Source organism: Panicum virgatum, chromosome 4K, assembly GCF_016808335.1.
Source record: "Panicum virgatum strain AP13 chromosome 4K, P.virgatum_v5, whole genome shotgun sequence".
Lineage (NCBI taxonomy): Eukaryota > Viridiplantae > Streptophyta > Magnoliopsida > Poales > Poaceae > Panicum > Panicum virgatum.
This window is the reverse complement of record NC_053139.1, coordinates 18,493,553-18,510,680: the sequence shown is the minus strand read 5'-3', so window position 1 is coordinate 18,510,680 and position 17,128 is coordinate 18,493,553. Positions and strand designations below refer to the sequence as shown.

At 48.5% G+C, this 17,128-nt stretch overlaps 1 protein-coding gene across 1 annotated transcript; it reads left to right on the top strand.

Moving 5' to 3' along the window:
• The first annotated feature begins 13,490 nt into the window (after positions 1-13,490).
• LOC120705108 (dof zinc finger protein 4-like) lies at positions 13,491-14,705 on the top strand. The gene has a single exon (XM_039989631.1). The coding sequence runs from the start codon at positions 13,535-13,537 to the stop codon at positions 14,579-14,581; it is 1,047 nt and encodes a 348-aa protein (XP_039845565.1). The 5' UTR covers positions 13,491-13,534; the 3' UTR covers positions 14,582-14,705.
• The last annotated feature ends 2,423 nt before the right edge of the window (positions 14,706-17,128 follow it).

Sequence of the window (17,128 nt, the reverse complement as noted above, 5' to 3'; positions counted from 1 at the left end):
CAAAGAACAGTTGTTTAAGGATTGGGTCATGAAGAAGATGGCTATTGCTCTTCAGACGTTCAAGAAAAATTTGAACAAAGATTATGTTAGAAAGGGACTCACGCCGGACTTCGAGAAAAATTTCAAGAATCAACGTCCTTATTGGGAGGCATTCGTGCAGTACAAGTCATCCGAGGATAGCGAGAAGAAGACAGCCCAAGCCAAGGAGAATGCGAGCAAAAAGAAGCACTTCCATCATCTTGGGCAAGGAGGATATGCGTCGGCGATTCCAAAATGGCAGAAGATGGAAGATGATCTCGTTGCCAGAGGAATCGTACCGGCGACTTTCAACTGGCCGTTGCGAGCAAAACATTACTTCTACGCTCATGGAGGCTCATTGAATATGGAAGATGGGTCGTTCGTCACTAGCGATGCCATAAGGGAAGCGGCCGACAGGCTCGAAGTGGCACTAAAGGCCGTGTCCGAAGGCAGCTTCAAGTCGGGCAGAGAGAAAGACGAGCTGACGTACGCTCTTGGCACACCGGAACACACAGGACGTGTGCGAGGCATGGGCGTAGTTCCATGGAAGCATGGCTTCAGTGGCGACATAGAGACGTATCGAAGCCGGCAGAGAAAAAAGGCTGAAGTAGCAGAGAAGGTGCGTGCCCTAGAAGAACGGGTTGCTTCGATCGAAGGTGCACTTATAGCTAGCCAACAGCAGCCACCAGAAGCCAGATCAACGGCTCAGCTGGAGACTAGCCCCATCGGCTCGCAGCGTCGTAGCAACGTCGCTTCAACGGAACACCCAGCCGCAGATCGAGAGGAAGCGGTTGCGAAACATTACCCCGTGGACGACATCGCCGTGAGGACCCCCTGTGAGCTTCTATATCAGCTCAGGAAAAAACTGAAAGTAGTCGCTCACGGGGTTGCTGAAGTCCCCGTTCAAGGCGGGACAATCCATGGCATGGCGATCCCAGAAGGATATGCTAGAGTCATGGTTGACCGTGTCGAGAATGGATGGGAAGACCTCGACCTGGAGATCCCTGGAGGCGATGGAGAAAAGGAGTTAGGACAGGCCCTCCACACTTGGATCTGTTGGAAGAAACAGTACATAAGAATTGCAGGAAGGGATCCTAGCCCGTCTCCGAGGTCACCACCAGCTGCTCAAAGGTCTCCGAGGACAAGTGTGGATCCACCGTCACCGGCCGCTGCCCAGGACCCCAGCGTTAGTCCATCGCCATCACCGGCCGCTTCCGGGGAGCCCAGTGTTAGTCCGCCTCCGCCATCTCCTCCCCCCGCAAAGAAGAAGAAATCTGCTTGGGTGCCGCCACCGCCACCTCCAAGGCCGAAGAAGACCCAAGCACGAAAGAAGAAAGAGAAGCCCGCACCAGAGAAGTCAGGTTACAAAATGACTCCAGAGGAATTGACTGCTTGGGTGCAAGAAGACGTGCGCAAGCAGTTGAAGCCAAAGAAGCCTCCGCCAAAGGAACCAGTGGATCCAGCAGCGAAGAAATTCTATCTATCCATGATGTGCCAACTAAAGCCTCCACTGATGTCGGACTACGACCACTCGATTACAAAATCATGGGAGAAGAAGAGTAATCGGAGGTACAACCAAGTCCCCCCAGCTCGGCGAACAACCCAAACAAAGCGTACCCCCTCTAGTAGTGCTTTCAAAAGAGATTGAAGCTACTGCTGAGTTTGTCAAGGAAACGAACCTCACAAAAGCTCAGCTCCTAGGTCTAGAAAAAATCCCGCTTCACCAAGGGGCAGGAAAAAAACCATTTGTACTGGGGGAACCTCTGATGTGGCCAGAGTTGATTGACACCCTACCAACAAAAATGCGTGAGTTACATCAGTGGTACTTGAAAGCATGTGCAGAGGGGTATATAATGCTAGCTGCTCGAATTAAACATACACATTTCTATCGGGGAATGGATGACATTTGGATTGATTTTGACCATTTTTTGTTTCTATTCCATCAAGACGCCCTAGACAAGTCCCTCATTAGTGTATGGTCTATGTAAGTGTTTTCTGTCAATTGTATACTCTAGCTCTACTAAGTCGTTTAGATTTCTCATTCCCTCCTTTTATTTGTAATTGTGCAGGATGAAAATGCAAGAATGCCGGAAGAGCGGTATTTACAATGTTGGCTTCATAGATCCGAATGTTATACATGAGGAGTGTGTACGCAAATATCCTAATCGGACCGAGAATAATTTAGTCATGTCCTTGGAAGGGCAGCACGATCGCACATTCATTCTATTGCCGTACAACTTCAAGTGAGTCCTTTCACTTTGTGAGTCACTTCAACTAGCCAATAAGTGTATATATCTAACATTTCTTGTATCCATATGTATGTATCAACAGTTTCCACCGGATCCTACTTGTGATCGAAATCGATCGGTCCCGAGTTACTGTGTGGGACTCCTTGAATAAGCCACCAGAATTATATCAAAATCTCGTAGACATCATGCAAAGGGCATGGTCTCGGTTCCTCAAAACACAATTAGGAGTCGCGTCAACACCGATTGAGCTTGAATTCAACTATAACAAGCCGGTACGAATATCGCACATCTACTTTCATTTATTCAAACAGCATGAATATTTCATAACATGTATATATATATATATATGTATATAGTGTTTGAGACAGCAACAAGGAACCAACCTCTGCGGATACTACGTATGTGAGCACATGCATTTTTTTTTTTGCAGAGAAACCAAGAGGGTGACACAAGAAAACTTCGAAGTACGTAGAACAATAGTAACAATTTCTTGTATATAATTCCATGCAGGTACTAAATTAAACTATTGATGTTTATTTGTTGTTGACAGATTTGGAGACTGAAAGAGAACCTCATCGAACCGGAAAGAATCAGGGCAATTCAAGGAGCACTCTGTGGATTCCTGTTGGATGAGGTGATAAATCCAAAAGGTGAATTTTATTCCGATCCAATTATAAGTGTGGCTCGAGCTGATAAACTCAACAAACGCCGCAAGAAGGATGCCGGTGCCGATGACGATGCAGATGATTAGAATTATTGAAGAATTTGTCGGAAAAAACTTATGAGAATTCATACTTGTAAATATTATTGTCTTTTATCCATGTATGTATATAATTTCTAACATTTCTTTTATCCATGTATGTATATGTATATAATTTTTTTATTTGCTTTGCTCCATATACAAATACGAATTCTAGATACGAGTACGAGTACGAATACACAAACCGCTGCGAGTACGACTACTAATACTAATTAATTGAAATTGAAAGGAAAAAGAACAAATATAAAGCATCAAAAAGAAAAAAATCGTTTAGTACCGGTTGGTATTACCAACCGGTACTAAACTGCTCGGCCTAGCTGCTGGCGTGGCCAGCAGTTTAGTACCGGTTGGTGTTACCAACCGGTATTAAACGGGCCGTTTAGTACCGGGCCAGCTGACCGGTACTAAGTGCGCGTGCACTTAGTACCGGAGGAGCGGTACCGGTCGGGAAACCGGTACAAATCGGGGGTTCCCGACCGGTACTAATGAGAGATTTTCTAGCAGTGTGAACTCTTCATTCTCCTTAATGTTGCGCTGGCTTGCGGGCTTGTTGGGTGCAAACTACCTAAACAATGGATTCGTCTTACCTATGTTACTTAAAAAAGAGTAAAATGTACCAGAGGTCCCTTAACATGTAAGAGGGTGTTACTTAGGTCCATCAACTTCAAAATTGCATTTCTGGGTTTATAAACTTATAACATGGGTCACTTAGGTCCACAAACTCTCGAAGTCCATTTCTAGATCCATAAACTTGTAATCTGTGTCACATAGGTCCATATCTTCTCCACCTAACTTTCATGCACTGCGCACCAACATGAATCTACACGGTACCTACGTGTTGCCGAAGTTTGGTCAGAAGAGTGAAATTTGAGCTCTGATTTTGAAACAAGAGCATAGGGAGGAGATAGGAGGGATGAAAGAGTTATTTTGGAGGTTATTGGGTCACTTAGGTCCACAAACTCTCGAAGTCCTTTTCTAGGTTCCATACACTTGTAATCTATGTCACCTAGGTCCATACCCCCTCAATCTAGCCTTCATGCATTGATATCGCACAAACATAAATCTACACGGTACCTGCACGTTGCTGAAGTTTGGTCAGAAGAATAAAATTTGAGCTTTGATTTTGAATCAAGAGCATAGAGAGAGGGGATAGGAGGGATGAAAGACTTATTTTGGAGGTTATTGACATGTATTAAGATTCGGGAGCTTACAGACTATCATTTATGAGTTCTGGAGCTTAGATCTAGATATGACCATTATCGGTGCTTTTTACTACCGGCTAGTGATTCTCGTGGATTGCACGTTTGGGGACGGATGGTATGCAAGAAGAAACAAGGATTATACTAGCTCGGGCCGCTCGAAAGCGTACTACCCTACGTCCAGTGGCAGCTCGTGTATCATGCATCAGTTTGTAGTAGGGGTGTACAAATGGTTGAGAGAGGAACGAGCGTCCCAAGTCTCTGGTGTGAATGCGAGCGTGAGTTAATCTATCGTTTGGTCGGGGCGGCTCGGGGCCTCTGGTCGGGCAGAGCCCCGCAGTGTCCAGGCCAGAAAAGCATGTTCTCGTGTGTGGAGAAGTGTTCTTGGGAGAAAGTGGTGTCTCTCCCTACAAACCTCCCCGGCGCGGGGGCCCGTCTCCCCCCTTTTATACGATAAGGGAGGGGACAAAATCAGTAGGGAGAGGGAAAGGGAGTCCTGTTGCTCCCGTCACCGTGGGCCCCTCTGGGCCCGGCATTGCCGTCCTTCTCCTCCGCGAGTGGATTCGTCCCGTCGCGCAGTCTGCGGGCGGAGAACGTGGGGCTGTCCTTGCTGTGGTGCGGCACGCCCCTATCCTATGCCTACTACGTCATAGGCCACGACGGGGGCGCGTGCCACTATTTGCTGCATCAGGGCACATCTTGTCGTCTGTGGTCCCACGCCGCTTGTCAGTCTCTGTGCGGCGCGGGCCGTGGTGGGCCCGTCTGTTGGTCGGGTGCACTTCCTTTACCTGATCGATGGTCGGGCGAGGCGGAGCCTACTCCACTGATCGGGCGGGGTGGAGCCTCTATCATCGGCCGGGCGAGGCGAAACCCTTCCGTAGGGGTCAAATTGCTCGGCCGGGAGTAATTGCCTTTCTCTGATGGGTCGCTCCTCCGCTAATCCCTGATCTTTTGGTATTCCTAATATTGATACCCGATAGTAGCCCCCGAGCCCTTGCTGGGATCCTAGTCGGATCTCGCAAGGGGTCCGTTTGCTTCTTTAACGTCTTTAGGCCATTGCATCTTTAGGCTTGGTGCGCGCGAGCGCACTCAGTGGGTGTAGCCCCCCCGAGCCTCTAGGTGAATCGTGGATTCGCGTAGATGGTTATCTGGTCTCGGGTCCATTATCTACCGTTGGTCGGGAACAGTCGGAAAGCGGTTTACTTCCTCGGTAGGTTTCCGGTGGGTGCGCGAGCGAGTCGGAGACTTGCTCAGAGGGTTAATTTTTTAGAGATTGCAGACGGTGCAGAGCTCGATGCTCTTAATCCGGGCGTTCGCCATCTGGTCCTTTCGCCCGTGTCCATCATGCCTTAGAGCCGATCAGGGGCGTGCTCTGATGGCCCTGTGGATTACCGGGGTTCGTTGCTGCGCCCGACCCTGCTCAGATGCTTTCCCTTTGCCCTGTTTGGTTACGGTAGCACGCACAATTTCCGAAAAAAAAAGCTTCAATGCATGGAGTACTAAATGAAGTTTATTTGCAAAACCTTTTCACGGATGGGTGTAACTTTTCACGACGAATCTAATGACAGTAATTAATCGATGATTGGCTACAGTGATGCTACAGTAACCATCCTCTAATCGTGCGGTCAAAGGCCTCATTAGGTTCGTCTCGCAATGTAGTGCAGGGTTGTGAAGTTAGTTTTGTAAATTGCCTTTATTTAGTATCCATAATTATTGGTTAAAATTTTTGTACTACTCATGCTACTATAAACCAAACAGGGCCCTTGTTAGGTGTTGTCATGATCAGCCGCACTCGATTAAGATTCCGCTGACATGGGCTGTCGTGGCGCTGGCCTCCCGCCAGTGGATGTTGCGTCCGACTCGGTGTTGGTGCGTCGTATGCGGCGTGGCGCTGGCCCGTCTGACGTTCGCTCACTGCCTCAAGTCTCACACTGCCCCACGCCGCCTCGCTGGGTGGGCACACTAACGCAAGCAGGTGAGAGTATTGATGCTGGGATGCTGCCTGGACTAGCATCGGTATGCCTCGTTGCGTTTCTGCACGGCTATAAATAAGGGCGCTGAGCTGCCTGGTTTCGCACCAAGCCGCGGCATCCCTCTATTTAGCCATGGCTTCCAGCAGTTACTTTAGACCTCCAAGGGCTCAAAACCATTTGGTTGGGGACGACCGTTGGTCCCATGCCGGTTGCTGATGGAGGACTGACCACGAGCTGAAGAGGATGGAGAGGGAGCTTCTTTGTCTCCCGACTGATGGTGATGTTGCGTTGAAGGGGGGATCGAGGGTCTAATCCCTCGATGTCGCCATCGTGTGGTGGCTCTTCTGCGGGTGCCCATATGGGCAGCGGTGGAGCCGCGCCGGTCGTTCGGTGGGGGTTTGCGTGTTCCCCTTTGCTTGGAATGTGCACATTGGCTTCACTGCCTTCGTGTGGCTTCCTCAGCGTCAAACCTGCGCCACTTCTCCCCGAACGGCTCGCGTCCCAGCTATCGCATCGGCTGGCTCACGTCGTGACGGCCTTCCTCTCTGTCACTACCTCCTACATGGCAGGGAGGTTAACCGCGACATGGTTGCCCACATGCTAGTCCTTCTTCACCAGGAAGACACTCTGCCTTGTCCTTCGGCGTTGCCCATATGGGCGACACTTAGGTAGTTTGTTCATGTACACGACCATTGGTCGGCTACCATGTAACTGTTTCTCATGTATTATAACGGACAGGCAAAAAATGTGTGTTGTGCGACCGCGTAGTCGGCCTCGGTTTGCGGGTTCTCATCTTGGTCCCTCGCTCGCAGCGGGGGCCGACCAATGGCATGTCCCGTCTTGTTATCGTCATCCCTCAGGCATCCCTTTCGGTAGGGTGGAGGTGGTGAGCCGTGCCGCTCTTTTTCTCGCCGGACAAAATGCGGTGCTCATCGAGCTAGTAGCGGGTTAGTCCGAGTGGAGCCCCGGTTCCTGTTCGTGGGGATCTGATAGATCAGCTGGTGACCGACTCCATACTCTTGGTGCTCGGTCCATATAGTTACTGCTCGTTTAGTTACCAAAAAATTTCGCCCAAAATTTTTTACCTCTCCTTTGGACACATACATGGAGCATTAAATATAGTTAAAAAATAAAACTAATTGCACAGTTTGAATGTACACGACGAGACGAATCTTTTGAGCCTAATTAGTGCATGATTAGCCATAAGTGTTACAGTAACCCCACATGTACTAATGATGTGGTCAAAAGTCTCAAAAGATTCATCTCGCGGTTTCCAGGTAAGTTCTGAAAATTAGTTTTTTAATTAGTGTCCGGAAAACCCTCCCGACATCTGGTCAAACAATCGATTTGACATTAAAAAATTTTCATTTTGGAAACTAAATAGTCCCTTATTGGATCCGTTCGCCCGGACTCTATTGGCCGCTAGCGGGGCCATCCGTTCCAGCCTCTCGCTCTAGTAGGTTTGGCATGGGCCGATTGTCGAACTCGTGGACGGGCCAGCCTTCGAACCCTTGGCTTAATGGGCCGTAGGGGCGTATACAGCCCCGTATCCCGGAGGATCCCTTACCTATCTATCTGGCCCGAGAAGTTGAGGCGCCGGTGTGGCCCAAAGTGCCGTGCATCGGTGGGGATTCTCTTGTCGGTGGTTAAGGCGTTGCGGGCACACGATCTCCGCGATCGGTGTCTAGCTGCGGCCATCGGTTTTCCCTTCTGAAATGATTTTCAAGGGGGAGAAATAGGGGTGCATACCTTGGGTAGCCAACCGCCGCGCGTTACCAGATCACGCTTTTAATCGGGCAGCCGCATGGTCCTGTGGCGCGGAAGTCAAACGATGGGGGGTGGAGTGGTTCCGAGCGATCGCTATAAGTATCTTGCCTTCTCTCTCTGGGGCTCTTTGTCCTCGCGCGGCTTGCAGAGGGAGGGAGGGAGGGAGGGATTTCTACCTTCCCTTTTCTTGCTCCTTCCTCTGCCCCCTGGCCGCCGAGAAACGTTCTGCCAGTGACGATGCCCCGGGCGTGGCATCGCGGGGACCCTCACGCATCCGCGGCGTTCTCCACCGTTAGGGGTGAGTTTTCGTTCGTCTTCATCGTCGTTTGCCGTGTGGTCTCTGCCACGGCCTGTTCATCGTACCATTTGCTTTTCTTTTTTTAGGGCCGTCTCTATGGGTTCTCGCCAGCCTCATGCGGGGGCGGAGGTCATTAGGCCCTGTTTGGATTCCAACTTTTTTCAGAAGTCCCTATCACATCAAAAGAAATCTTACTATTTTATAGTATTAACTAAAATATGTTTATAAATGTTTTTTTGACAGCTGAGTGCTTTTTCGCGAGACGAATCTAATGAGCCTAATTAGTTTTATAATTAACATTTATTTAATATTTCTAAATACTAAAAAGTCCCTGTGATTTTTTTAAGTCTCTATTCCAAAACACCCTGTCCCTCCTGGCGTAGTCATCGCCGGATCGCCCGGGACCTCGGTGGTCGTGATGGGGTCTTCGTGGGGAGCTGATTTCAACGCTATTCTGATCGCCCTCTGCGCCTCGGAGAGGGAGATGGTGTCGGCCTAGGCGGAAGCGGTAGATGCCCATGCCCGCGCCGCAGGTGAGCCGTCATGACTAGTGTCTCAGCGGCCTAGAGGATCGCTACAAGGTCGTGTCCGGCGCCGCTGACCGCACGGTTGGGATCATGGGCCCGGAAGGATCGTCGCTGCCGGAGCGTCTTCGCGACCTTACTGATCAGGTGGAGCAAGCGATGGAGCTCAGGGTGTGTTGGGGGCGCCATGCTGGCACTTGCCATCGCCCAGCTGCGCTCCGGTCATGACCTGCGCTGACTGGAACCCAAGTTTTCGGAGGGGATGGTGCTTCCCGAGTGGGAGGGGCCTCTTCGATGACTTCGCTGGCACCGCGGGCTTCGTCTTCACTGAGGTCAACATCGGCAACCTCCTCAAGAAGGGGGCCGACCCAGATGTGGATATCCGCTGAGGGTCTTGGGAAGGTGGCGGCGAGTCTTCCGGATCGGCTGAGATTGTTTTGTACTTTTTTGGATGTTGGTCTGCTAAATGCTTGTGGAACCCTTTGTTCATAATTTGTCCGTTGTGGTCGCCAGGCTTTTTGTCGCGCCTTGGGTTTTCGATCCGCGACTTTTGATGGTCATGCGCTATGTAGCTTTGATCGGGTGTTGCTTGGTGTTTTGGTGGCCTAGCTTGTTGCCTGGCTTTCGGTCGTTGACGGCAAACGGTTTGTGTCTTCAAAATGACTCGGCGCGAGACGACCCTTCTTGTAGTTTGAGGAAGTAGATTTAGGCGACGAGTTAGAAGTTCTCGATTACGTTGGTGAGCGGAGGTGCCGAAGCGGCTGGGTGTAGGTTCATCGCATAACGACCAGTTTTACTCGGGACAAGTTCTTTCGTAACCGTCATCGACCAACCTTAACGCGCAAGAGAGGGTTGGCGCGAAAAGTGTTTTTCGCATAGATGTATGTGTCCCTGGTAGCCCCCGAGCGAGGCTTGACCCGCGGTGCGGCCGGGTACGGTCGTCACTTTTTGGAGCGTGGTGAGTTACAAACTGAGAGCAGTTTGGGTACGGTCGTCACTTTTTGGAGCGTGGTGAGTTACAAACTGAGAGCAGTTTATCACGACGAAAGAAAGAAACTAATAGGACTACATAACTGTTTTGGGGCGAGGACCCTGTTGGCGACCAAAATTGGCAGACCAATCGTACCGGTGCATGTAAGCGGTCTGACCGGTCAGGGTTTCCTAGAATCGGTCTGGCACTACCGACCGGTCTGACCGGTCCATGCAGAGTCCGAATACAACTATTATTTTTTCATAGATTTAGATCTGCAATAGGATTTCTTGCGGGACAAGTCCACCCCACCCTATAAATATAAAGGGTCACGGCCGATTGAGGCATCCAACCTAATCGAATCTATCAAATAAATTTATCTTTCACTATCTTTACCTTTTATCTTTACCCTAGATTTTCCAACCTTGACATGCTATTCTTCCTTCGTCTGCATGACGTTTGAAGACGCTCTAGCTGGCCTGCCGAGCCTAGGCCAACCCAAGGTGCGCCTGCCCCGATAGGACCGGTTTGTAAATTTTTTTGTACAAAAAATGTCTGTCGCCCCCTTCCTGGGCGACAGGGGACCATTTTTGAAATTTCTTAGAATGGTCATATATTTTTAAAATTTTATTTTTTTTAAATATAAAAATGAAAAAAAGGCCTGACCCTGACTAATGCTGATACGGCCTGCCAAAGCATCGCTGAAGAAATTCGGCTCTGCGCAAAAACCGCAAACAACTTGCCAGCCCACGTTGGTGTCGGTGGTGCGGCCCAGTTACCTTGCGTCAGCACTCTATCGGTTCTATGAGTTGAGAATCGAGAGAACAATTTGTGCTCGAGAGAGAAACACATAGACGTAAAAGTAATGAATGAGCAGCCTTCTTTCATTAATCTTTGGGGTATTTATAATTTACAAACTTAGTTCGAAAACTCTCTTGATTCCCGATCAAACTCTCCACTCACAACGAATGTGAGATCGTGGCCTGTTGCCCGCGTTCGCACGGACGACAATAATGAATGAACACCATTTTATAAAGTGAAAAGTTTAGTTTACACCTTTGAATTATCATAAAGAAATTATTTTTAAACTTTAACTACAAAATAGAATAATAAAGACCATCCAACTGTCGAAACCAGATAAGTTTTGCCCTTATGGCGGTTTTAAAGGTGATTTTTATTTTTCTAGAAAAATAAAAAAAATCTAATTCGATCTAAAAATCAAAAGTAATTCATTTAAATTAAATAATGCAACCATTCCATTTTTTCCCAACATTTAACTTACCTACTATTGATCTATTTGAATAAAAAAACTTTATTTCGATCCAAAAAATCAAAAGTAATTTGATTTAAATCAAAAAAATACGAATCTGGTCCAAATTTTTTTTAACAAATATAACTTATTTATTATTGATCTATTTGAATCTTTATTATTCATAAAAGGTATAATTACAAGCAAAAAAATACTAGAAACATGAAAATATTGTATCTGACTAATGTAGAAGTAGAGTGCTACTAGATATGTTATATTCTTAGAAAAAATTTAGGTATGTAAAATGAATTATTTATATTTTTGTTGAAAATTTTAATATGTTATAATTTTTATAAAATAAAAATCACCTTTGACATACTTACCCGGTTTTGATGTTGGTTGATCTCCGTTATCCGGTTTCATAGTTGTAGGCTGAATGTCAGACTTTTATTTTTTTTTATTTCATATTGGACTTTTATGATAGTTTAAGAGTGTAAAAGAATTTTTTATTTTTATAAATCATCAAGTATAAGAATAAAAAAACGATCGATGGCCACCATCGTGTTTCTCAAAGCAAGACGGTCACAACTCACAACAAGATCGTACCTGGCTGGCTGCAGCTCGCATGGTGCTTGGGGAGATATAACACGCATGTCAAGTATCAAAAAAAAAAACCCACCTGTCTAGATTGGCAATCCGTTTATCTGCTTCACATTCAGCTGCTCGGCAAGCGGCTGAAGCTATTATGGCTGACTGTTCCTGTCATCGGCGTCTGCAGAGTAGCTGACATTTTTTTTCTTTTCTCGTTCCATTATTATTCTTTCGATTTCTGCACAGGAAGGTTATGGAAGCGAAGACGATCACTCATCAAGTATACTTAGCGGGTAGTGAGGGACCAAACACTCTAACCTTTTCCTGGCAGCCATGTCAGTCGATGTGGATGTCTGAAATTTTAATTTCTTCAGCTAGGATATGGTGTCTTCCCTTGGACATGGCGCGAGCACACGACATGCCCTGAAACTGTCAGCAGTACAACTGCCGTGGCAGCAGAGTGCGCCAAAGGGTGTGTTTAGTTCCCACTAAATTTCCAAACTTTCCATCACATCTATCACATCTCCTATCACATCGAAACATTAAATATAGTAAATAACCTATGCATGGAGTACTAAATGTAGTTAAATAAAAAAACTAATTGCATAGTTTTGATGTACGTTGCGAGATGAATCTTTTGAGCCTAGTTAGGTCATGGTATGACAATATTTACCACAAACAAACGAAAAGTGCTACAGTGTGCTACAGTAACTGATGCGACTTTTTCTCCCCTTCTCACCTCATCTAAACACAGCCAAACTAGCCACTGCCTACGATCGTTCTGCCGTCACAGATTTCCCGACATCGTCTTCCATCTTCACACTACAAATAAAAGACACCACCAATACTGGCGTGCTGGCCGGGCCTGCCGGGTGCCGACGGGATGAGGCGGCGGCGACCCGGCAGCAGCCAGCCGCGGGCTCGCGCACACTGTCGCGGCGTCGGTTCCGGCCGGGGACGGGACAAGCCACGACGACGACGTACGCTGAGCAGACGACGAGCAGTGCCGGGACGCCATGGCAGAACGGGGCGACAGGGCTGCGCCGTCGCTGACGGCTGATGTGAACTCTGTTGTTTCGAGCTCGCTTAGGTGTCCCGTTTCTGAATAAGATGTTGATAGCTCCCATTGGCACTTAAGTAACCTATAGGTGCAATCTGAATATCCGATCACTGATGACTGTTCTTTTTTTTTCTGTGACATCACTGATGACTGTTCTAGAAATGTACTACTACTTTTCCCAAAAAAAAGAAAAGAAATGTACTACTACTGTAGTCAAATGTTGTACCTTACCCTCCGTAAACAGAGGTTAGTAGTGGAGCCCATGACCTCGTCCATACATCTAATGATGTACTTGCACTTTATACAACAGAGTAATAAAGCTTAACATTTTTCCCATATTTCTTTATTCTGTTTGCGGGCCAATCCAGTGAAAGATTTCTTTTAACGCAATTATTTCTTCCGGTCCAAATTGTAGGTCGTTTTTAACAAATCTAAATACACAACACAAACTTCTATTTAGATTTATCAAAAGGATCTACTCCCTCTGTCCCGAAAAGACTATTTGTTTAGCTTTCAAATTTTGTCCCACAAAGATTATTCATCTAGCTTGTAGTAAAGTCCATCTAATTAAAACAATATCAAATACCAAGAAAGAATTGAATTGGGAAAGTCATGGAGCCAATTAAATGGTTAAGTAGATGTTACTTTTCTGGATTCAATGCATTTGCATTTATTAAGAATTTAGGGAATTAAATAAATAACACAGTCTTCAATCACAACTGCTATAGTTAATTAGGGGTAATACGATCATTTTCTAATACTAGTATTTATCATAAGAGTATTTCTGCTCGAGTAGAGTGCATTTTCGGGCAATTTTTGTTTGTTCTCGCCGAGGGCAACCGTGTAATTGTTTGCGCCAGAAGAGTGGTTGGCGCTATGAGCGCGAGGGTATTTACGTCCACCGGCTTCTTCTGTGATGGAGAGACACAAAGCACTGAAGCAGGGGGAGAGCGGGCAGAGGGAGCAGAGCAGGCAGCCTCGATCAAGCCCTCAGGCGCTCCGCCACCGAAACCACCATCTCCGTACGCGAACCACCGCGGCAGCAACGCGTTCCAGGAACCCCCTAAGCTGTACGGTCCTGTCATGCAGGAGCTTGAGCCCGTCCCCGGCATGGCGGGGCGGCTGTTTGGCGCCGGCGCAGCCGCCAACGGCGGCTCCTCGGCGACTGAGCAGCATGGGGCCGCCGAGGAGCGGTGCCCGCGGTGCGGCTCCCCCAACACCAAGTTCTGCTACTACAACAACTACAACCTCGCGCAGCCGCGCCACTTCTGCAAGGCCTGCCGCCGCTACTGGACCAAGGGCGGCAACCTCCGCAACGTCCCCGTCGGCGGCGGCTGCCGCAAGCACAAGCCCAAGCGCCCCGCTGCCGCTGACGGCTCGGACAGGAACGGAAAGATCCCACGCTCTGGCTGCGCCGGCGCCGGCGCTAGCTCCAGCCCCGCCGCCGACGGCGACGCGCCGGTGTCGAGCGCGTTCTCTGCTGTGGCCGAACCGAGCAGCATCAGCAGCGGCCCCAGCAGCAGCGTCGAGGAGGTTGGCGCCGGCAGATGCGCGGCCGGCGACATGCGGCGGACGCTGCTCGTGCCCCCGCCGGCGCCGGTGTTTGCCGACCAGGCGGCCGTGTTCGCGTCCCTCTTCGCGACGCCGCGGCCTCTCCCGGGCTTCAGTTCCAGTGCGCATCCCATGGCGGAGGAGCGCGCTGCCAGTTCACTTGCAGAGCAGCGGTCGCCGGAGTCCGATGCGGCTGCCGCCGCAGGCACAGCGCCGTTCTCCGGCTCCGCACGACCGGACGGTGCGCTTGCGGCTGGAGCAGGGGTATTCGAGCTAGCGGGAGCCATCGCCGGCGACGCATCGCTGCCGGAGTACTGGAACCCTGGAAGCTGGACGGACCCGTACCCGGACCCGACCATCTATCTGCCGTAGCGTCGTGTCGTGGGCTTAACCATCGTGTCTTGTACAGTGTGTACTATATAAAGCCCTGGTCCAACAAATGCTAATGGCTTCTTGTGATAATAACCCTTGGTTCTTGTGATTGTCATGCTTCTTATTTCGCAGTTGTTCACATATCAGTAGAGCGCATGTGTGTAGCAAAGGTCAAAAATGACCTTTAGTGTTTTGTGTTTCTGAATAGCAAATTGTGGCTGTTCAATCAGAGTAGATGCCATGATCAAAGCACTTAATTAGCCTGGGCAGAGACATGTCGCCAGCCTTTGATCTGTGCTACCTAGCTTGCGTACATTGCTTCTATACTTGTACGAGTAGGGGTAGTAGTTGGGTTGGGCAGCATGGCAGATGACATGAGGAAGTGACATGCGCCTCCACTAAGGGCAGCTCTAGTGCTTGGTTCGGATTTCGATTCTGCCTGTGTCGACATCGTTTTCATAGGGCCTACATACCAGATAAAAAATGGCCCAATCTCCTGGAAGCCCTCTCTCTCGTGCCAGCAACCAACGGCTTTCTGAATTAAAAAAAATGCAGCTGCAGCAGCTCACAAGTCGACTCGTCTGCACCCATCGTTTTTTACTCTGAAAGTGACGATTCGGTTGCCACTGTGTTGATGATTCGATTCAACTTTCTCTCGGTTCGCTTTTTTCACACACTGGTGGTGACCTAACTCTTGGACTGGCAGTGGTTGCTTGGGCACGCGGATGCCTTAACATGCTCTTCTGCTCGGCCACATTGGGTTTGGGTAGCTGCCACTGCATGGTATCAATGTATCATCTACATTCTATTGCTCAGAATTCTTAAATTTTGACCATTTCTCGATTTGTTCAGCGCCTAATGGCAGCCGCCATCCGCCATCCTAGAGTAGAAGTAGCAACCTTTGGGCAGTCATGATTTATAAGCTCTGCACGGATTGTGCGAATTTCTTCTTGGTTATTGCTTGTGAAAAAAGAACAACTTTTAGTGACCTAATGGTACACTTTGTATGTGTTCCAAACAACTCTCTCCCAAGAAAATGATTCTAAATAGAAATATTATTCATTGTATTTTCTTAGCCATGAGTGTGTGATTTACGATCTGTTGGGAGCTTTTCTGTGATCTGGTTGGAGTAATTTGCAAGGCTTAGCATGATGAGTTCAGGATTTGCAGTTGGTATGGTCTGACCAAGCTATCAGCTTACGAATACGTTTATAGCACGTTGCCAAATGAAGTCAGGGCACCAAATAAATGTTGCCACACCTGCAGGAGATGGCCAGACGATGAATTATCTAACCTCCCAATTGTGTAGTCCCAACACAGACGATGAATCTGTGTTGCTATTAAATTTTATTTAATACTAGCAAGCTCATGAGGTCAGGAGTTCACACCTAGCTCAGGAGAACTGGTCAGTACACTCGCTATGAATTATCTAACCTCCCAGTTCTAGTCCCAACAAGTCGGTCAGGCAACTCATCAACCATCTACTCCAAACGACCAAACACATAGCAGGTGGTGGATCTATCGAGAGTGACACCACAATTTTCTCCTGCTTGTCACTAACTGATCAGCTATCACTGTGCGGGAATCAATGCGACGATGCGCCTTGGAGGCGAGGGCACCGTGTCGTCGTTCGTCAGTGACAACTTGAGCCGACCAGAAGTCCAGAGCTGAGCTTATCCAAGGACAATGGGCACTGAAGCAACGCCGGTTTCTTTGAACCCACGCACGGAACCGAGAGAGAGAGAGACCTGTCGCTCCAGCCGGTGACGCAGTGCCCAACAGAAACCGGTAGGAGGAGTACGGCGCCGATCGATGCAAGTCGACACCTGCGTCGTCAGCTAGGACGAGCTGCCGTGCCCTCGGCGACTCGTTCCGAATCGAAAGGGTAAATCAGATTATGTAAGATATGCTGAGAGCGTGTGTCTTCATTTATGGCAAAGATTGGGAGCAAAGTCTATCCTACGCCGAGTTCTCATACAACAACGGGTACCAAGCGAGCTTGGGCATGTCGCCGTTCGAGGCTCTCTACGGAAGGAAATGCAGAACCCCTCTAATATGGTTAGAAGTTGGAGAACGTGCCCTAGTCGGGCCCGCACTCATAAAAGAAGCAGAAGAAAGAGTAGCCAAAATTAGAGCGAAACTGAAAGCATCCCAGTCCCGACAGAAGAGCTACGCGGACAAGAAAAGACGGGAAATTTGTTTCAACCTGGGGGATTTCGTGTATCTCAAGGTATCACCCATTCGAGGAACCCGAAGATTTCAGGTACAAGGAAAATTGGCCCCTCGATACATTGGACCATACCGAGTTCTGAAGAAAGTTGGAGCAGTAGCATACCGTTTGGAGCTACCAAAAGAAATGTCAGATATACACCCAGTATTCCACGTCTCGCAGCTAAGAAGATGTTTGAGGGTACCCGAAGCGGAACATGTGCCAGTAGAAATGATAGATCTACAGCCAGACCTACGATATCAGGAAGTACCGATCAAGATTCTAGATACTGTCACTAGGAGGACCAGAAATTCCGAAGTACGAATCTGCAGAGTCCA

Excerpts from the sequence above, each read along its gene's own strand:
- LOC120705108 (XM_039989631.1), top strand. The coding sequence starts at position 13,535 with ATGAGCGCGAGGGTATTTACGTCCACCGGCTTCTTCTGTGATGGAGAG.